The following is a 22,474-nucleotide window of genomic DNA, read 5'->3' as shown; positions in this document are numbered from 1 at the left end:
GTCTGCCGCCCCGATCTGCCCTGAATCGCTCCTGCCTGCCGCCCCGAATCTGTCCTGCCTGCTCTGCTTCGAATCTCTCCTGCCAGCCACCTCACATTGCTGCCCTGCTCTCCCCCAAATCTGTCCTGCCTGCAGCCCCGAATCTCTCCTGCCCTTCCCCGCACAGCGAGTCTGTGGTTTTAACCCGCGGGTTTAAGCGGGTTAATACCACGGGCTCGCTGAGCTAGTAAAAGTAAAGAAAAAAAAGGCGCGGCTCAGACGGGTCTTAGACGCATGCGAAGTCCATCTTCAGATGGTCTGCGCATGCATCAGGATCGCACACTAGCGATCCGTGCGGTCGGAGAGGGGCGTTCCTCGGATCACCCTCATTTAAATATTATTATTTTGGGAATTCGGATCGGCCATTTGTGGCACTCAGCATCTGAAGTGCTTGGAGCTAGACCAACGGTTATAAAGAACTCCTCCCCCCCCCCCTTTTTATCAAGCTGCACTAGAGGATTTTAGCTTGGGCTGGTGTGCTCTGACACCCATAGGAATTCTGTGAGCTTCGGAGCATTTACCTAAAAACCTCTAGTGCAGCTTGATAAAAGGGGCCCTTTATTAGTAAACAGGCTTGAGGGAAGCTCTTTTTTTCAGCTGTTTTGCCTCATACGGGTGTCCTAGATTTATGTGGAACTCCGCAGAATGACTACTTGTTTCTTCTTCTATAGATCCAGCTAAGTAACTGTCTTTCAGTTTTTGGTTTTTGAGAACTTTTTTAACATGTTGACAGGTTTTACTTTCCTGTCTTAGGAGTGCCTAATTGATATTACTTTTCTTCTAGTACCAGTTCTTTTTGGGAGCATGTTGCTTTTTCCTAACATTCAGTAGGTTTTTGCAAGAGTGTTCTTTTTTTTCTGGGAGCAAAACCAAGGTGGAATTGTCCAATCAGAATGGTGCACAAAAAAGTGTCTTTCAACTCATCTGATAGATACCAAATGCCTTTATTCATCCAAAATGACTCATTGACTCGACATGTTCATGTTTCGGCCTAACCGGCCTGCATCAGGAGTCTTAGGAGTCCTGGGTGTACAATGAACTGCAAGAACTTATGTCAACCAATCAGGCTGCGGCGTTTTTGCAGTGCTTCATAGATTCGTAGCGCAGAAGAAACGTTCTGATTGGTTGACATAAGTTCTTGCAGTTCATTGTACACCCAGGACTCCTAAGACTCCTGATGCAGGCCGGTTAGGCCGAAACATGAACATGTCGAGTCAATGAGTCATTTTGGATGAATAAAGGCATTTGGTATCTATCAGATGAGTTGAAAGACACTTTTTTGTGCACCATTCTGATTGGACAATTCCACCTTGGTTTTGCTCTTTGAGTTTTGTTTCCCCTGTTCTTGTGTGCTTTTTTTTCTGGTACAATAAGCCGATGATAGGTTTCTATGCTCCATGAAAGCATGAATGGGCACAGTTTGACTTTGGATGTCTAAATTCGACTTTGGACGTATTGCAAGACGTCCAAATATTGTGGCGGCAAAACATCCATCTTCAAAACCGCTAGACGTCTACATTTTGTTTTTGAAAATGACCTATTTGGACGTCTGGGCCTTTAAGGACATCCAACTTTTTTGGGCCATTTTTGAATGCATGTTCAAAATGTCCTAATCCAGACCATTTCGACGTGGGAGGGGCCAGCCTAGTAAAGGATTGGCCACATAGACATCCGAACAGAGCAGTGGGGCACCTTAGAGGGCACTGCTGTGAATTTCACACAAAGGGTGTCAAATGTATATCTCACTATAGCCCCCTTATAATTTAGGGTGAGCCCCCAAAACCTACAGCACCCACTTGTGTATCACCCCAGTAGCCCTAATGGCTAAAAGTGGCATCTATATGGCAGTAGAGTAGGGTTTGGGTGGGTTTTGATGGGCTCAGATTGAATACCATAGATGTTGTGGTTAGAATGCCTTATGGGTCTGGGTCTTTCTCTCTATGGCTCACTAGCCCATCCATCAAGCTACTTAAGACACCTGTGTAATGCTCTACTAGGCTTTCCCATACCAGATACTGCTGCTCTACAAATAGGTATGTACTCTTTAAATAGGATATTTTTGGGGTGGGAGGGGGGTCTGTGAACATTAGGGGAATGTGGGGGGCTCATATCTAAATGCATACAGTGGTCAACTGGTGAGTTTGGGCACCTTTGGGCACTTAGACGCATCTAAAACAGGTCTAACTCCGGGCGTCTAAGTTCCATCTAGGACATCCTGGGAAAACTTCGATTATTGTACAGGATGTACAGGTCTAAAACACGCCCCTATGTACACCTCCGAACACGCCCCTATGAGCTGAGGACACACAGCATCTTAGAAGTCCTGTTGGACGTTCAGAAAGTGGGTTTCAAAAATCAACACTTGGACGTCCTGGTTGTTTGGACTTAGGCAGGTTTTTGGATGTCTGGATGTTTCGATTATGAGCCCCATCGTGTTTACAGCCAGGTGAACTGATATTTATGCTGGTTGAGTCTTTGAGGCTTGTTTTATAATAAATAATTATACTTATTGGTGTCACTCCTATAGCAAGAAATGATCTGGTAAGTGAATAGTACAATACACACTATTTTTTTAAATAGAAATATATAACATTTCCTGGGACTTTGCACATGACAAGTTAACCAGAAGGAAGCATTTCGTTCACTCTGCTGTGCAAGTGAAGTTATTCAAGCAAACCGATTGTACCTTAGACAACAATGGGGCACGCTGTTTGCCCAGAAACATTCCACCATTACACATCATGATAGATCAAGAAGATGGGTGGCCAACTCTAAAACAAGGCGTACTACACTTGGGGATCCTTTTACAAAGGTGCGTTAGGGCCTTAACGCGCGGAATAGCGCACGCTAAAATGCCTCACGCGCTAGCCACTACCGCCTCCTCTTGAGCAGGCAGTAGTTTTTCGGGTAGCGCACGCTACAGCGTGCGCTAAAAACGCTAGCGCACCTTTGTAAAAGGAGCCCTTGGTGTCAAAACAAGGATATTTTATTGTAAATAACCTGGTAAATTCAATTAAACCACTCTGCATAGACTCGCCAAAGCCAGTAAAACTTTTTATAAGAGAAGGTGTAAGCAGAGCAACTGGTTGTAATTCTTATAAGCTGTTTTTAAGGAACCTGGTTCCATATTTCATTTTAAAATCTGTAATTAAAACAACTTATTAATGGAATTTAAATGGATCCATTATGTGTCACCTAAAACTATCACCAGTAAGCTATTCTGGTTAATTGGCGTTGGCAAGAATGTGTTGTCTGTAAAATAAGAGATTCTAGTCAACACTGGGGGGCTTTTCAACCCCTATTTATTTCATCATTCTTCTATGTACTTAATATGGCACATCTTAGAATGTAGATACAAAAAATAATTCTTTCATAAATAAACCCATGTCCTCAGTATTAACATCTCATATCCGGAAGGTTCCTATTCCCCGAGTTGTAAGCTCATAATAACCTAGCAGGGTAAATTAGGCGTGATACATCCTTGGACCTTGTGTTATATGTGCATGTGAAATCAACACAACAGTGAACAGTTGGACCTCTTTTTGACATTAAGCTTTGAGTAATTTCGTGAGAACACTTGGAGAAGATCATATTGTATTATTTTGAGTTTTCACCATTGTGTTGATTTCACATGCACATTTAGCACAAGTTCCAAGGATGTATCACGCCTAATTTATCCTGCTTGGTTATTATGAGCTTACAACTTGGGGAATAGGAACCTTCCGGATATAAGTTGTGAATTCTGAAGATCTATTTCACATGTTCAAATTTTGAGTGATTATATAAAATGAGAATTGTATGCTCTCCCGGTGGGCTTATAGTAAACCATCTGTATTGTAACCCACTTGCATCCCATGTACTGACAAAATATATCTTTACTGTAACCCACTTGTATCCCATGTACTGACAAAATGAATCTTTAATGTAAACCACTTGCATCCCATGTACTGACTAATGTATCTTTATTGTAAACCGTTTCTATCCCATGTACTGTCAAATGTATCTTTATTGTAAACCGCTTCGAACTTCACGGTATAGCGGTATACAAGAAATAAATTATTATTATTATTATTATTTATGAAAGAATAATTTTTTGTATCTAGATCCTACCATTCTTTCTATACCGGGTTCTATATTTTTTTGAAACATCTTAGAATGTGACTTAGTGATCTGACCGTTTTCCTTACCAGCACTGGAATCGCCTATTTTGGTTGGTGTGGATGAAAATATATTTACTTTATAACGAAAAACAGAGATTGATTATACTCTAGAGACCTCATCATTTCCCAAATAATTTCCATGTTGCAACTTACTTTATAAAAGATATCATGAAAGATCAAAACTTTCTGCATAGATCCAGTTGTCATTGAGAACTTCAGTTCGGAAGGTATGACACAGTAAAGTAGAAGAAATCAGTTGAACCACTTATATAGTGTAAATTCATGCAAACCGTGCGCAAAACTAAGATGTTTAGTGTTACCGGTATGAAAAAAAAATCGTCATTAGTACTCTGTATGAAATGTTTCCAAATGACTAATGCTAGTGTACATGCATTTTATGTCACCATAGGTGTCTGGACTAGTAAACTTTGGGCAAATGTGTAGTAAGATAGGCAAAGCACGCTTAACATTACATGAAGGGACTTCATCCCACCCTATTTACAATGGCTTGGAAGGGGTCCATACCGAGTCTGAAATCCCATCCCCTGTCAAAGATAGAGGCATGGGACCACTGGGAGTAAAGGGGTCAGTATCCGTGTCTGTTTCACCTTCAGCCAAATAGCGCTTTTCTCTCATCCAACTAGATCCTCCGTTTGAATCAAACATGTAGTCATCTTTCTCTTGAGAGATGCTGAATCCACTCGGAGTGCGCTCAAGTTCCTCATGGTTGACAGAAAGAAGAGAGAGCGGGGTGTCGCTGTCTCTAGTAAAGCTGTGTTTTGGTCTTGGGGAAACCCTGTCTGAATATGGGCTATGAATCTCTCCTTGGGACCGGAAATTAACTTGAGTGTCTATTAGTGTAAGTATAGGTAAAACCGTAGGCCTTTCTGGGTATGGTTTTGAACAAGGTGGCGCTATCCTCCCACAGTCTGGCTCGCTGAAGTGCAAAGATGAGACGTAATCAGCCGGGTCCTTTGCGAAGAACTCAAATGCATTTATCTTGTTGAGAGGGACTTGGTGCAAACTATAAGGGGTTGTTCGGGAGCAGGATTCAGTATAGTCATAAACGACTCTTTTAAAGTCAGAATATTGGTCGTCTTCATTTTTTGCATCCGGTGAGACAGTTCCTTTGGAAGGGTAATATTCTGTGACTTGAACCTGCAACTGATCCATATGCTGCATGTGCATATCTACCAGGAAATCCAGTTTTTTCCCCATGTCATGAACCTAGGAAAAACACAAAAACAGTCAGCAAAATGCATGTCTGCACAGTAATAACTTGCAACTGGGGAGGGAATAGCAATACCGACTGATTTTACGCTAGTGTTACCTCAACTTGATTACTGTAATTCTCTATATTTGAACTTAACTTCAAAACTGATTAAAAAATTGCAGTTGCTCCAGAATACTGCGGTTAGATTAATTTTTGGTCTACAAAGATATGAAAGTGTTGTATTAGCATATAAGAATCTTCATCGGTTGTTGGTTGAGAGGCGAATGAAGTTTAAATCAGCTCGCATAGTTCATCGTGAATTACCGACTGACTCTTCAGATAATCTGATTTTGCTTTTTTTCTCATTTGTATTATTCTTCCACCAGATTATGTGGTACTTTATTAGTACATTACCCACAGATTAAAGAGTACGATATAAATAACAGCTCAACTCTTCTTTTGCTTACGCCGCTATTACAATTTGGAATAATCTACCTGCTCACATTAGGACTGATATCAATTACTTACAGTTTCGTAAAAATTTGATAACTTTTTTTATATGTCTTGTAATATTCATGGTATGATGATATTTTAATTATTGATTGCTTTTGTATTCTCCCATAGATTTTAGAGCTTCTTTGGATGTAAACTGCTTTGAATCTTTTTGGTATAGTACGATTAATAAATTGTGGATTACATTAGATTAGATTTAGTTAAAACAGGGACATAACCAGACCCCATATATAGGGTGGGTCAGGAACCCAGGAAGGTGGGCAGAAGATCCCATCTCTTCCCTTTCCACCCAGACAAGGCGAGATGATCCGGTCCATCTCACTTCCCGTAACCCTCCCCCTCCCCCCGCCTACCTTTCAAAGGGTTGACCTACGCCAGCAGTGAGCAGCATGTCTATACATACTATTCGCACCGGCCCCACAACATTCCTTCTTACACACATTTTGTCTGAGGAAACAGGAAGTTGAGTCAGAAACAAGGCTTTAGGGAGTCGGCATGAGCAGTATGTGGCAGTCACGCTGCTTGCTGCCGGCGATGATCAGCCCTTTAAAGGTTCACAGAGAGGTTTTTAGCTGGTGTGGTTTGGGGCAATATTACATAGATTTACCCATGTAACTTTAGCCACACTCAGTGAAGGCATTCGCGAGGATGGTTCTCCGTTTCTAATCCCCTTTCCATTTTCCCCCTAAGACAATAATTGAAAATAGTTTAACTACAGGATTTATACCAAAAGAATGGAAAGAAGCAATCATCCGTCCAATAATAAAAAATTCTAAAGATTCAATTTCAATTGAATCAAATTACCGACCTATCGCCAATTTACCATTTATCACTAAACTAATAGAAAAAGTTGTTTTCAATCATTTAAGCAACTTTATTGAAAAAACTCATACACTTCATCCCAATCAGACTGGTTTCAGATCCAATCATTCAACAGAACACTCTATGATAGGCCTTACAACTAACATTCAATATCACTTAGATCACCACAAATCTGTACTTTTGATTTCACTTGATTTATCAGCAGCATTTGACACCATCGATCATCATTTACTTATTAAGAGACTGTCTTCCATTGGCATTTCTGACCAAGTTCTAAATTGGTTTAAATCATACTTTCAAATTAGGTCAGCTAAAGTTATCTTCAACAATTCATCATCAAATAGCTATACAAACTCTTATGGTATCCCTCAAGGCTCAATTCTGTCCCCTCTTCTATTCAATATCTTTTTAGCACCTCTTCTCACTTTAAGTCAATCGATTGGATTCTCCGCTTTTGCCTACGCAGATGACATCCAGCTTTTATATCCATTAAATATTGCGGACTCTAATGAGATAACAAATATAAACAATAAGCTAAAATAAATTAGTCAATGGCTAAAAGACAACATGCTGGCCCTGAATCCATCTAAATCTTCAATAATGTTTTTCCCATGGAAAAAGGATCTTACATTTTTATCACAAATACTCTTGGACAATTTCCCACTACAAAAAGTAACAACGACAAAAATACTGGGAGTACTATTGGACCACAAATTATCCTTCCATGATCAGATTAGCTGCGTAGTTAAAAACTGTTTTTCCAAACTACGTCTCATTAGATCTTTAGCCAAAGTCTTAGAACCCAAAGCTCTTAATGTTCTGATTCATTCCTTGGTTATTTCCAGGCTGGATTACTGCAATACATTATACCATGGCATATCTCAGAAAGAAATAAGAAGGTTACAAATTATACAAAATACTGCAATAAAAATTATTACTAATTCCAAAAAATACGATCATGTCACTCCCCTGTTACAAAAAGCACACTGGTTACCAATTTCACATAGAATAATCTATAAAATTGCACTATTAACCTTCAAAACTCAACAAACCAACACACCAATATTTTTATATCGCTATTTGATACCATAAACATAGAAACATAGAAAGATGACGGCAGATAAGGGCTATAGCCCATCAAGTCTGCCCACACAATTTACCCACCCTCTTTAGTCTACTGATCCCCTAAAGTATAATTGTAATTATACTGTCACTCTACTGACCCGCTCATTCAAGTCCTAGTGACTCTATCCCTTGGCATGACCTCGTAGGGATCCCACATAGGTATCCCATTTGTTCTTGAAGTCTGGGATGCTGCGTGCCTCGACCACCTGCACTGGAAGCTTGTTCCACTGCTCAATCACTCTCTCCGTGAAGAAGTACTTCCTGGCGTCTCCACGAAACATAGAAACATAGAAAGATTCCCCAGCCAGATCTTTAAGATCAATAGATCAGCATTTGCTGACCATCCCCTCTCTGAAAATAATAGGCACCAGAAGAGCTACAACTTTTTCAATCATTGCACCCCAGCTATGGAACAAGTTACCAATTTATCTGCGTGGTGAAACTTCTTTAGAAAAATTTAAAAGCACATTAAAAAGCCACCTATACAAAGATGCATTCAAGTCATAAACAGGATAACTCTTTTATCAACAATATTTATATCTAACCAGATCTATATATAGGTCACAACTTTTCCCTTTCATTTTTAGACCTTGTTTTATTGTAAAACATTTTTAATTACCCTCCTGATGTTGTTTTTCCTTAAATGTTTTCTTACTTTCTTTAATAATTGTAGTTCAATCCTTTTTCCTTATGTATCACTTATTAATTGTGTACATTGATTGTGTGTTTGCCTCTTTAAATTGTTTTATTTTGTCCTCCCCCAAAAATTTTTATATTGTTATACGCATTGAAAATATTTGATATTGCGTTTATTTCAAAATTTTAATAAACTTGAAACTCAAAAAAAAGCACTACGAATTACACAATCGCAAAACTATTCTAGTTGTTATTTATAACTTCTTTTCAGATACTTAACTTTTGGAAGTCAATATGGGGATAAATTAATACCATATTGGAGGCATCAATTCCATTGATGTATGAGGTAGTTATATGTGGAACGTTACTTCATATTAAGCCCCCCATGGACCGCTATAAATGCCAGCTTTTCCTAATTATGACCAGGATAGCCATGCAAATGATTACTCGCAATTGAAAGAATTGGGATCACCTTAGTTTTCCTTTCTGGTGGGCGCGCTTATGCTTAACTTATAAATATGACAAAATGAACGCTGACATTCTGGGGCATAATAAGATATTCAAATTGATTTGGGGTCCATTAACGTCTTTTGTAGATTTGTTATACTTGCCCTTTATCTTTATTTTCCATTGTATTGTACCCACACATCCAGGGGTGGGTGGGAGTGGGAGGGGGGTATATCTTTTGTTTTGGTATTATTCCTGATGGTAATGATGGGTGGGGGAGGGAATTTTTATCTTTTGTATAGATTCTGATTGTTTATAAGTGCTTATTTGATTATTAATATTTGTATGTAAATTGTATTACACTTTTTGTTGGCATTAAAAACTAAATAAAGTTTAAAAAAATAGAAAAAAGAAAAATGCTTTCCACCCAACAGTAATGTTTAAATCATTTGGTTTTAATGAATTTAATGAATTTAATTTAATTTAAACATCCATTGTGCCTCACGCTGGATTAGTTTCTTCTATCACCTCCTCTATTTTTCCTGACTTCTTTATCGATGCAGAGGCATCTCAGCTCACTGAAATCATGTTTTAATTCCATGCAATGATCCACTAGTGGAGCACTCATGACATTTTTCTGAAAAGAAGTAATAAAGAACAACTAGAATAGTTTTGCAATTGTGAATGATAAATTGTTTTTTTTAACCATGGATGTAGTTTTATACAAACCCATGTCATTCATTTGAATAAGATAATGTCATTGAGTAACTCAGCATAAATGTGCATGCTCGGCATTTGAAAGTTACCTGCACCATTTTTTGAATATACAATGGCATCATAGTTGGACACAGTAAGTACCACATTGATGATGGTTGAATTTGGCAACTTGAGAGCCAAGGTACAACATGTTTTTGTTGAGCACATATCATTTGGTTGTTATATATTGCAGTTTTCAAAAAGGACGCCCGAGGAAGCCATTAACGGTGGCAAAACGGGACCCATCGGGCATTATCGCACTGAATAGCACCAAGATAAGCGCATCGGGTTGTAAAAGCACTGACGCACCCAGAAGCACTAAGCACTACGATAAGTGCATATTTATATTTACTCTAAGCTGATTTAAAGTTCATCCGCTATAAAAAAACTCTAAGCGCGCATGCGCACTTCAAACTTCGCGATCCCTGCGTCTGTGATCTTTAGCTCCATGCCAGTAGAACGAGCCTGTGGCATTTTGTGTGCGGTGGTTTTCTGGCTCCTACTGCGCATGCGGAGGCACGCAGTTTGAAATGGCGACCACCACAGTGGTGACTCCCCCTCCTGCCCTAACTCCGTCTAAGAGGACCATGGATGTAAGGAGGCAGAGAACATGCCGGCGACTCCCCCCTCCCACCCTAACTCTATCTAAGAGGACCACAGATGCAAGGACTGAGAAAAGGTAAAGGAAAAGGGGTACTTCCGCAAATGTCCAGGCCTCAGTACAAGGCCAGACCTGCAATGGAAGCAGCCGCAGTTTGGGAGCAGGTATTGATGGACAGGGGGAGCAGGGAAGAGGTGCTGCTGGACAGGGGGGGGTAAAAAGAAGGGAGAAGGGCTAATGCTGGACAGGGGGAGCAGGGAAGAGGTGCTGCTGGACTGTGGGGAGGTAAAAGGAAGGGAGAAGGGCTGCTTCTGGACAGGGGGAGCTGGGAAGGAGTGCTGCTGGACAGGGAGGAGGTAAAAGGAAGGTAGAAGGGCTACTGCTGGACTGGGGGAGCAGGGAAGGGGTGCTGCTGGACACGGGGGTGGTAAAAGGAAGGGAGAAGGGCTACTGCTGGACAGGGGAAGCAGGCAAGGGGTGGTGGTGGACAGCCGAGGAGAGAAAGAGACAGAAAGAAAAAAGAAAGACAGGCAGCAGCCAAGGAGAGAGAGAAAGAAAGAAAGAAAGATACACACATCTATTCTAGCACCCATTAATGTAAGCGTAAAATCTAGTTTTAGAATAAAGTATAAGGGAGGTTTTTGGTCTATGAAAGAGAACCTGACCTGCATAAAGTAATTGAATCTCTATTCATAAAAAGCACAGGCTTCTGAGACCTTTTCCTCTCCTCAGGTCACACTTGAGTTGTGTAGTTGAAACTTATTTTTTAACTGTGTATTTACCACGAGAGGTTTCTTCCATTTTTGTTTATAGTAGAGTTCCGATATTTTTATGCATCTGCACACTTATAAAATTATCCTCTAGGAACAGTTTTGCAAAGCAGAACTAAGAGGAAGATTCTCAGAACTTACCGTGCCCATAATGATGAAATACCATTCCAGCCGGTTTAGCATGCAAGGTTTTAGCGGCTGGTTATCAAAATGGCTCACCGCAGTCTTTTCTGAGCCTTCTGACTCTGCCATTGTACTCATTGATGTTAACTTTGGGGTCCTTTTATTAAGGCATGCTAACTGATTTAACATACGCTAACCAATTTAGCGTGTCCTAAATGCTAAGGCATCCATTCTGTTCTATGAGTGCCTTAGCATTTAGGCCCTCTTTTACTAAGGCGCGCTAACTGATTAGCATGCGCTAATGGATTTAGTACGCAAAACTCCGCCAACCTCATTTGCACGCCCGGGTTTTTGAGAATGACTCGTCTTTTTGAAATCGTTACAATAACGGCCGCGGTAGCAGCCCGTCGGATTTCACAGAGAACATTAGAGAATCTTCCCTAAGTGCCAATTTCTTTCAAAGTGAGCTATGCCATATCCTAGCCTGCTGACTGGATTTAAACTTGCAATTGATATGTCTAGTTTTATTTGAAAAGCCAAGCTTGCTGGCCAACTTTTAGTTTAAGAGTTCCCAACCTAGTTCTTGGGGCACACCCAGCCAGTCGGGTTCTCAGGAAATCCACAATGAATGCGCATGAGATAAATCTGGATGCAATGGAAGTAGTGCATGCAAATTTATCTCATGTATATTCATTGTCGGTCACACTAATAGGTCCTTTTACTAAGGCGCGCTAACCGATTTAGCACATGCAAACGATTAGTGCGCACTAAATGCTAATGCGTCCATAGAATATAATGGGCGTGTTAGCATTTAGCACGCGTTTATCGTTTGTGCTCGCGCTAAATCAGTTAACACGCCTTAGTAAAAGGTCCCCTAGGAGTTCACTAAAATATCAGTGTCAGGTCAAAAGCGCGCCGGGACAAAGGCGCGCCCAGACAATTGAGCGCAGCGTGGAGGTGCGCGCCGCACAAAATTACTGTTTTTACGGCTCCGACGGGGGGGGGGGGGCATGGGGGGAACCCTCCCACTTTACTTAATAGAGATCGCGCCGCGTTGTGGGGGCATTGTGGGGGATGTGGGGGGTTGTAACCCCCCACATTTTACTGAAAATTTCACTTTTTCCCTGTTTTTAGGGAAAAAGTTAAGTTTACAGTAAAATGTGGAGGGTTACAACCCCCCAAAACCCCCACAACGCCGGCGCGATCTCTATTAAGTAAACTGGGGGCAGGGCTCCCCAACAAAACCCCCCGTTGGAGCCCCTAAAAACTGTAATTTTCTTTGGCGTGCGCCTCTGTCTTGCGCTCAGTTGTCGGTGCGCGCCTTTGTCTTTCGTGGGGTTTTCTATGAACCAAAATATCACTGCTTGTGTGTAGAAATTTTCCATCCCCCCCAAAATAAAACCACAAGTCCACTCTAAAATAAATCCTCATTCAAAATGATATTTTGGAAAAAAAATGTTTTTATAAAAAGATTGTAAAAATATGACAAGGCGGTTGGGACATTAATGTGGGTTTGATGATCCCGTGGTAACCCTTGCCTATCCTGTGGCATTTTGGTTATGGGTCTGAGCACATCGCATTTTTAAAAATTATTTTTTCAAAATATCATTTTGAATGAGGATTTATTTGAGTGGACTTGTGTTGTTTTTTTTTTGGTGGGATGTGTATTCATTGTGGGGATCCTGAAGACCTGACTGGCTGGATGCGCCCCAGAAACTAGATTGAGACCCCCTTGCTTTAGTCCCTGCCCCTCTTGGCCACCCATTATTTTGAGCTGAAGTTTAGCAAGTTAACTCCAGAAGCCAGGCAGCTAAATCCTTTGAAATGTCCCCTTTATGGAATCGGTTTGACTCTGCTTTGCTTATAAATTATATTAGACAAACATGTCATAGAAATACTGCTTTTCCAGCTGGTAATAAGTATCTGACATCTCACTAGCTATCACGCATAAGTGAACAAGCTTAAAAGTGATACCTGTCTTTCAACTTTAACAAATTTTCCCATCATGCTTTGGTCTTCATTACCTGATGCTTTGGCTACATATGGTTCATTCCTAAGAAGAAAAACAAGACCTATTACTATTTCACCACTTTCACTCACAATTATTAAACCATATACATGAAAGAAAAGTGAACTATGAAAGGACTCCATGTTTTGCTCAGCACTGCTGACATTTCTAATGCATGCATCCTTACCTGCCAATCTTATTTGCTTTGTTAGAGTGTTTTGCCTAGAAAAACAAAGCTCAATTCAGGGAACACAGCTCTGATTACACTTGCCTTAGAGCAAATGCTAATATTCTAGCTCACTTATTGAAATAGGTCCTCTAATGTGATGTGTTTCGGGGTTCAAGATGGAAGGATTGAGGCTTCTGGGAGAATTTATAGCAGGGGTGGAGAAGTGAACAGAAGAGCAACAAAGAGAAAGAGTATATGAGTGGAAGAGAGAAGAGGAAAAGGCACAAATTGGAGGGACAGGGGAGGAGAATGTAGAGAGAGAGAGAGGAGAGAAGGCCCTAAGGCAGTAGTGAATGACAGCAGCAAAAGAAGAAAGCAAGGATGCAGCCATGGCCATGCATCTCTCATCCAATGACTAGAATTCCAGATAGTGTAGAATATAGATTAGTTACATACATAAATCAATGACCACCACTCCACAAAGTATGCCAAAGTACACAGGAACATATGAATAAGAGTTGCCATCTGGGTCAGACTAAAGGTCCATTTAGCCGAGTAGTATCCTGTTTCTTTTTCTTTTTTTTAAATTCTTTATTGATTTTCAAAGCTTAAATAATGCACTACAACAAATGTAACATATAATAACTAGTCTTTAAGCCCGTTAACATTAACGGGTGCTAGAATAGATGTCTGTCTGTCTTTCTTTCTTTCTCTCTCTCTACCTCCTGCTGTATTTCTCTCTCCCTGACCCCCTTTCTCTGTCTGTCTTTCTGTCCCTCTTCCTGCCCCTGTGTCTTTCTTTCTTTCTGTCTCCCTCCCTCCCGCTGTGTGTCTGTCTTTATTTCTATCTGTCTCTCTCCCTGCTCCATATGTAACATTCCCTCCCCCTTCATTTCCCTGTGCAGCAGCATTTCCCTCCCCCAATCTCACTTCCCTGTGCAGCAACAGCAGCAGTATTTCCCTCTCCATCCACTTCTCTGAGCAGCAGCAGCAGCGGTATTTACCTTCCCCTACAGATCCATGTGCAGCAGCATTTCCCCCCCCCCCTTTGCTTCCCACGGTCTGGTCTACCATCGCACTCACTGTGGTTAAGGAGATCAAGAGGGCACAGCAGGAAAAACGGCAGTACCGGAAGAAGTTTATTTTTAAGTTTAAAGTTGCCGCCGCGGTTCCTCTCAAGATCGCTGCCTGCATTGGAAGCCTTCTCCGACGCAGGTGCGGCTCGTGAGAGGAGCCGCCGCAGCACCTTTAATCTTAAAAATAAACTTCTACCGGTAGTGTTGTTTTCCCTGGATTTAGGTTTGTGCGAGGTGGAGAGCAGGGAGAGAGAGAGAGAGAGCTTCGGGCGGCCAGCAGCCGCCACGGCCGACATCCTCCTCGGGCCGCCGACAGCCGCCGCTGCCGACATCTGCCTGGGAGGGGAGGGAGAGAGAGAGAGAGAGAGAGCTAGCTTCGCGCGCATGCGCACTCCTACCTGCAATGCCCTACATCTCACGGAAAACGGACGCACGCAGATGGGAGTGCGAATGCACGAGTAACCTTTTATTATATTAGATACAATAAAAGCACATTCAACTTACACATGTTCTTAATCAACCATTTCCCCCCACCCACCCGATGATTATTCAATAAAACACAAAAACATAGATTACCGCAAAAAACCATACCCTATTCTAATTGATGATATCTTCCCATCCATTCACCCACCCCCAAATGTAAGTACCCTAAAACAAAACTAAGACAGAACTAATCCCCCCTCCCTTCCCTCCCTTCCCTGGATATGTACCTAAATAAACAAAAAACTGACTCGCATCAATAATCAGTTATAACGAGGTAACATAAGATGTCAATGGGCCCCATATCAATTTAAATATATTACCATGTCCCAAATTATCAGGGTTCATCTTTTCAAATCTATAACTGGAGCAAAGACATGCCCAGCAGAACGAAAAATTTAAATGATCACAATTCCTCCAGTTTCGGGTGATCATCTGGATGGCTATCCCAGTCATTATAAGGAAAAGATGACCTTTATATTGATCTATAAGGGGCTTAACATGTTTCTAACAGTGATCAGTCCAGGTCACGAGAAGCAGTGAGATTTCAGCTACTTACCTCCAGGGATAAGCGGTGGCTTCCCCCGGGTTTAATAATGGTTAATGGACTTTTCTTCCAGGAATTTGTCCAAACCATTTTTAAATACAGCTACATTAACTTCTTTTATCACTTGCTCTGGCATTGAGTTCCAAAGCGTAACTGTGTTTTGAGTACAAATATATATCTACTTTTTTTTTCTCCTCTCTGTTTTAAATGCACTATTATGTAATTTCATGGAGTATCCCCTGATCTTTATACTTTTTGGAAGAATAAACCATCAGTTCACATTTACTCATCCCATTCCACTAAGGACTTCATAGATCTCTATTATGTAGGCGGTAAAGGCTCATGTGCTAATCCCACAATAACTGGTCAGTGCGCCGTAATCTGGCTGCGCTGACTCATGATCAAACTCTAAGCAACAAAAGTCATGACGATACTGTTGTCATCACAGAGACGTGGTTCAGTGACTCCCACGGATGGGATGCCAACATACCGGGCTATAATCTTTTTAGGAAGGACAGAGATGGCCAAAAAGGTATAGATCGATATCCAAGCGACTGAAATGCAAAGGATCCTTGGGAGAGGAAGAGGCGATATGGATCGCTCTGAAAGAGAAAATGGAACTTCTATCCACGTAGGTGTTGTCTACAAAGCTCTGACTCAATAGCAGCAAATTGATAAAGATCTTGTTGCAGATATCCAAAAGTTCGGAAAGCAAGGTGCTGTTGCTGGGTGATTTCAACCTGCCGGATGCAGATTGGAAAGTTTCATCTATGAAATCGGAAAGAAATAGAGAGATAATGGATGCTCTTCATGGGGCTCTACTCAGACAAATGGTGACGGAACCGATGAGGGAAAAAGTGATACTAAACTAAACTAAAACTTAACCTTATATACCGGGTCTTCAACCAAAGGAAGCTCGACGCGGTTAACAATAAAAAAAAAATAAAGTAAACTGAAATACAAGAGTTAGTTTTCCAAAATGTTTAGCGAATAAAATTTTTTTTAGAAGTTTACGGAAGAGTTGGACACCTCAAAATTAGGGGAAGTTCATTCCATAGTTGGGGAAATTTAAACGCCAGAGAGCTGCTAAAATTCTTAATTCCTTGAATTCTTTTCCTAGAAGGAAGAGAAAGTTTAAATCGATGAATGCCTCTCGCATATGAAAATCTATAAACATTCCATAGCAGAGGAACAAGAGGAGCAAAGATACCATGTAAAATATTAAAAACATTACATAACCACTTAAACTGAATTCTAAAATAAACCGGGAGCCAATGGAGAGAGAAAAGCAAAGGAGTCACATGGTCAAATCTGCTCTTTCCATAGATCAACTTTGAGGCGGTTCTGGTGCTCACAAATGAGGAAGTTTCTCTAATGTCCGAGTGTGTGCCCACCTGGGCGATAGCGATCATCAAACATTTTGATGGAGGGTAGCCACACAAAACTCAAAGTTCCTGATTTCAAACATGCGGACTTTAGTAAAATGGGGGAGTACCTGAAGAAAGAGCTGATAGGATGGGAGGACATGAGAGAAGTGGAGAAACAGTGATCCAAGCTAAAAGGAGCAATAAAAATGGCTACCGACCTTTATGTGAGGAAAATAAATAAGAACATGAGAAAAAGAAAACTGATATGGTTCTCCAAACTAGTGTCGGAGAAAATAAAGGCAAAAGAGATGGCATTCGTGAAATCTAAAAAAAAACTCAAGAAGAGGAGCTAAGAAAGGAATGCCAGATGAATCTAAAAGAGAGAGTGCAAGCGGAAGAGCATATGGCTAGAAATATCACCAAAAGGAGACAACATTTTTTTTATCTGGTATATTAGCAAAAGAAGGAAGATGAAGAATGGAAGAAGCTATGAACCACTGTGGGCTCCTTTTACTGAGGTGCGCTAGCGGTTTTAGCGCGCACTACAATGCCACGTGCATTAAACGCTATTGCCTCCATAGAGCTTGCGTTAGTATTTTCCATTTAGCGCGTGGTTAGTGCGCGCTAATAACACTAGGGCAACCTTAGTGAAAGGAGTCCTATGTGGAGAGTGATGAGGAAAAAGCAAACGTGCTAAACAAATACTTCTGTTCTGTATTCACGGAAGAAAATCTCAAAGAAGGACCATGATTGGCTGGCAAAGTTACATGCGAGAATGGAGTGTCTATCACACTGGTCACAGAAGACAGTGCTTATGAATAACTTGAAAAATTGACTGTAGACAAAGCCATGAGACTGGATGGCATCCATCCCAGGATACTGAGGGAGATCAGGAAGGTTCTAGCAGGTCCGCTTAAAGATCTGTTCAATAAATCCCTGGAGATGGGAGAGATTCCATGGGACTGGAGAAGAGTGGATTTGGTCCCTCTTCACTAAAGTGATTGCAGAGATGAAGAGGGAAACGACAAGCCAATAAGCCTCACTTCAGTTATTGGAAAAATAACGGAAGTGTTGCTGAAGGAAAGGATGGTAAGCTTCCTAGACTCTAATGGTTTACAAGAGACAACATGGTTTTACTAACGGTAACTCGGGCCAAATGACTCTGACTGAGTTCTTTGGGTGACCAGAGAATTGGATCGAGGACATGAACTAGATGTAATTTACTTAGATTTCAGCAAAGCCTTTGACATGGTTCCGTATAGGAAGCTCTTGAACAAACTTGACAAGCTGAAGTTGGGATCCCAAAGTGGTGAACTGGTTGATGGACAGACATCAGAAGGGGATGGTTAATGGAATTCACTTGAAGGAAGGAAAGGTGAGTCGTGGAGTGCCTCAGGGATTGGTGTTGGGGCCGATTCTATTCATTATGTTCGTGAGTGACATTGCCGAAGGATTAGAAGGTAAGGTTTGCCTTTTTGTGGATTATACCAAGATTTGTAATAAAGTGAACACTCCAGAGGGAGTGTAAAACATGAAATAGGATCTGAAAAAGTTGGAAGAATGGTCTAATGTATGGCGACTAAAAATTAACGCACAGAAGTGCAGAGTGATGCATTTCGGGAGCAGAAATCCGAAGGAGATGTGCAGGGCTTTAGGCATATGGGCCAACCCATCCCATTTGCCTAAGGCCCCTTCTATGGGTGGGCCTTAGGCGCCTGGGCCAATCAGGCCCAAGGCACATCCCCAGTGCATCCCACAATGCACTGGGAAGGGGCAGGCCCGCCATTTGGAAGATAGCGGGCTTGCCTGCCGGCCGGACCGAGGACCCATCCAGCCGGCCAACTGACAGGTTAGTAGAGGGGTCCAGGGTAGTGGGGAGGGTCGGGGTAGTGGGGGGGGGTGTTCATAAGGCATTTGGGGGTTCAGGGGGTTCGCAGGGGGATGGGGGAATTTGGGCAGAAGGGCTTGTGATCCCTCCTGTCTATATTCATGGGGGAAGGAGGTGGGGGGTAAGGGGGGCTGTCTTCGGATCCCTCCTGCTGTTATTCTTGGGGGGGGGGGTGAATGCCTTCCGGCAGGAGTCAAGTTTTCAAATTTTATTTAAAATTTAATATATCAATTAAAAAACTGTCTAAGCGGTGTAGAATATAATAACTATTAAAAACAAAGGGGATAACATTAAAACCAAACGACATTAATGACATATAGAAACATAATAAGGAGAAAAGTGCAATCTATGCTAGGAAAGGAAGACATGAGGATGGGGAAGATGCTCTTCCTTCTGCCTAAGGTCTAATATCTACTTGTCATAGGCATCCTTAAAGAGAAAGGTCTTTAGATTGGCTGTAAATTTATCTAAAGGTAGTTCTTTCCGAAGATGCAGTTTGAGGTTCTGGGTATGGGTGGTGCCGGCAAGAGGGCTTGGGATCCTCCTACCGGCAATCGCTATTTTGTCGGGGCGTGGGGGGTGCTGGCAGGAGAGATTGGGCATTTCTCCTGCCGGTTCGTGGCAGTTCAGGGGGGATCACGATCGCAGCAGGAGAGATTAAGCATCATTGCGGTGGGGGGTGGTCAGGTTGCCGGGGCTGCTGAGCTGATCGCAGCAGAAGCAATCAGCTCAACGGCCCCTATTCGGAACTTATACCTGTTTTGACTTGGTTTAAGTCAAAACGAATAAGTTCCGACTGGGTGATCTCCTTAGACTTTTGGTTATACTTGCAACACGACTAAGTCTAGGTCAGCCCAACTCCCGCTCTTTCCCCTCCTCTAAAAACGCCTCTTTTCGCTCTAGGAGTTCAGAGGCAGGGTAAAGGCCTAAGCTGGTTTTAGATATGTCTAAAACCAGCTTTGATTATCGGTACTTGGACGATCTGGCTTTTTGATCGTCCAAGTACCGATTTAGGCCACTTTTTGAACATTTTTTATTTTTATTATGAGCCCCTTAGAATTCATGATTGGCGGGGGGGGGGGGGTTTGTTGTTGTTTTTTTAATTCTTTATTCATTTTTAAACTTTCATCAAGTGTACAAAAATTCATAATAAACACAATTAATCTGAGCACTTGAACATCTTATCATTATAATCTATAAATACAAATGTAACCCTCTCCCCACCCTCCCTCAAAGCCCATTATTCATTATAAAATCATAAATTTGAAACCCTCCCCTCTCCCAATACTATATGGTATAAAATTAATAGAAAAATGGCATTTAATCATGACAAAAAGATGTTAATGGCTCCCATATTTTAATAAAATTTTTATAATTTCCATTCTGTACCGCTAATTTTAATAAACATGAAACTTGAAAACATTTTCACCCAAATTGTAATCCCTTTCTCCAGTAGCTCTCTGCCTCAACCAATCCTTTGACTTTTTCTAATCTATTTATTACTATTTCACTCATGTTTTTATGATCTTTTGCATTTTGCTGCTGTGTATGAAAGGTAGTCTACCGAAGGGAATAAACCAAACAAAAACAAAAGCAGCAGAACTGCAGGTGTTTTAAGCATTCTTGCTAAAAAATTTCAAGCTTCAGTTCCCGTTTCTGGCTCAAAAGGGCTCTTCAGCCAAGGTTGACTTTTGAATGTAGAGGCAATGAAGGCCCATCCAAAAGAGTGTGATAGTACCTCTTTTACAGATCCAAGATGTAGAAAGGAAGGGGAAGAAAGGGAGAACATAAGAATAGCCTTACTGGGTCAGACCAATGGTCCATCAAACCCAGTAGCCCATTCTCACGGTGGCCAATCCAGGTCACTAGTACCTGGCCAAAACTCAAGGTGGAAATATATTGCATGCTTTTCTCGTTTATAATCTTTCCTTTTGTAAAACCTTCAAATTTTTTTGAAATCTTCATGAAACAAGTAATTTGGCTTTCAGGGGTCATTCTTCTAAGGCACGCTAACCGATTTAGGGCTCCTTTTACTAAGGTACGCTAGCGTTTTTAGTGCACGCCCAAGATTAGCGCACGCTAGCCGAAAAATTACCGCCTGCTTAAAAGGAGGCGGTAGTGGCTAGCGCGTGCGGCATTTTTAGCGCGCGCTAAGTGCAAGCTAAAACTGCTAGCGCGCCTTTGTAAAAGGAGCCCTTAGTGCGCGCGAAATCGGTTAGTGTGCCTTAGTAACTGTGCCAAACTAATAAATGCAGAAGTTTGTAATCTGATCATTAGGGCTGTGCACAGGCCAGAAAATTTAGATTCATTTTTGGATTTTTCTGAATTTTTTTTCCCAGTTTTCAAAGTACCTTTCTCAGTTTGTTTAATAAAGCTTTATTGCACATTAGAACTTTTTTACGCAAGCAAATAAATTATATGCACATTAATTCACAGGCTAATGAGCACTAAGGGGGGGAATTCATTAATGGGCGCTAAACAATTTAGCACGTGCTAATCGGCATTAGTTTGCACTAAAGATTAGCATGTCCAATATATTCCTATGGGTGCCGTGGAGGGGCATAATCAAAATAAACGTCTAAGTCCCCTTTTGACCTAAGGCCTTAAACGTTGAAAGTAGAAGCAGGGAAAATGGCCATTATCAAAAAAAACATCCATAAGGAGGTTTTTTTGATAATGGCCTGCCTCTACGTTCAGCTGTTTAAACGCCCAGACCACCACTACGTCTACACTAACACCATATCATCAACCTAAAAAAACCAAACTCCCAAACGCCCAAAACAAGAGCTTTTAGGTGAAAGAGGAGCTAGTCCTTCGCCTAAAAGCTGGATTCTGGAGCCGGTGTCTGTCAAAAACAACACCGGTTACAGAATCCCCCCTCCCCCCCACAACGATCGGGGCAAGAAGGAGCCCAAGTACCCATTTAGGCCACTTTTTAGACGTTTTTTTTTATTATGAGCCCCTTAGCGTTTAGCATGCACTAATTATTAGCACCTACCAAATCACTTAGCACTCATTGATGAATTCCCCCCTTGATTGCTACTCTTACACATGAAAGACGAGCCATTCAGATTCCCTATTAACCCACCTGGGAGACTGCTGAGATGGAAAGGTAAATGCACTTCCTTTCTGAGACTTCCTATGTTTTGGTGTTGATGGTGGTCCAGGGGCAAAAATCATATCTATTCTGGGGAAAAAAAAAATAAACAAACAGACATCATAACACCGCACAAATAAATAATACAACATATGTAACAGTCTCCAGTAGTCCATAGTAACATACAAGGTGTATTCAATCATTTATCTACCTCAATAGGAAAGAAAAGAGTTAACAAAAAAATGTTGTTTCATTTTTTAATATAGTCTCCCGATAGCTCCATACATTTCATCCACTTTTCCTGCAATGACTTTAACCCCTTTGAAAAGAATTCTCTTTGACCTTCAAACCTGGATGTCACAGTTTCCTTGACGTCTTCATCACTTGAAAATCGCTGCCCACTGAGAGATTTCTTCAAAACTTGGAACAGGAAATATCTGAAGAAACCAGGTCAGGACTGTAGGGTAGATGGTTCAGTTGCTAAAACTCACATTCTTGGATGGCAGCTTGTGATTGTCATGACTTGCACCGACACACTATCGTGATGAAGCAGCACTCCTGCTGCGTCTTTTGCTTATCTTTTCTCCTTGATTGACTCCCGCAAAGCGATCATTGGGTTGGTGTAACTCTCCCTGGT

At 41.4% G+C, this 22,474-nt stretch overlaps 1 protein-coding gene across 4 annotated transcripts in view; it reads right to left on the bottom strand.

Moving 5' to 3' along the window:
- Positions 1-4,609: 4,609 nt before the first annotated feature.
- The window catches only part of KCNQ3 (potassium voltage-gated channel subfamily Q member 3), a 362,225-nt gene continuing 344,360 nt past the window's right edge, over positions 4,610-22,474 (bottom strand). For 2 of the 4 annotated variants that reach the window (XM_033929424.1, XM_033929425.1), the window contains exons 13-15: positions 21,829-21,927; positions 13,180-13,258; positions 4,610-5,426 (exon numbers count right to left, since the gene is read on the bottom strand). In XM_033929424.1, coding sequence (XP_033785315.1) covers positions 4,698-5,426; positions 13,180-13,258; positions 21,829-21,927 — 907 coding nt within the window. In that variant the 3' untranslated portion in view covers positions 4,610-4,697. The remainder of the gene's footprint in view (positions 5,427-13,179; positions 13,259-21,828; positions 21,928-22,474) is intronic. The other 2 variants (XM_033929427.1, XR_004537948.1) reach the window with 2 other exon arrangements.

The sequence above is a fragment of the Geotrypetes seraphini genome, chromosome 2 (genome assembly GCF_902459505.1).
Source record: "Geotrypetes seraphini chromosome 2, aGeoSer1.1, whole genome shotgun sequence".
Taxonomy (NCBI): domain Eukaryota; kingdom Metazoa; phylum Chordata; class Amphibia; order Gymnophiona; family Dermophiidae; genus Geotrypetes; species Geotrypetes seraphini.
Note: the sequence above shows the minus strand (reverse complement) of the source record. Positions and strands in the feature narration are given on the sequence as shown.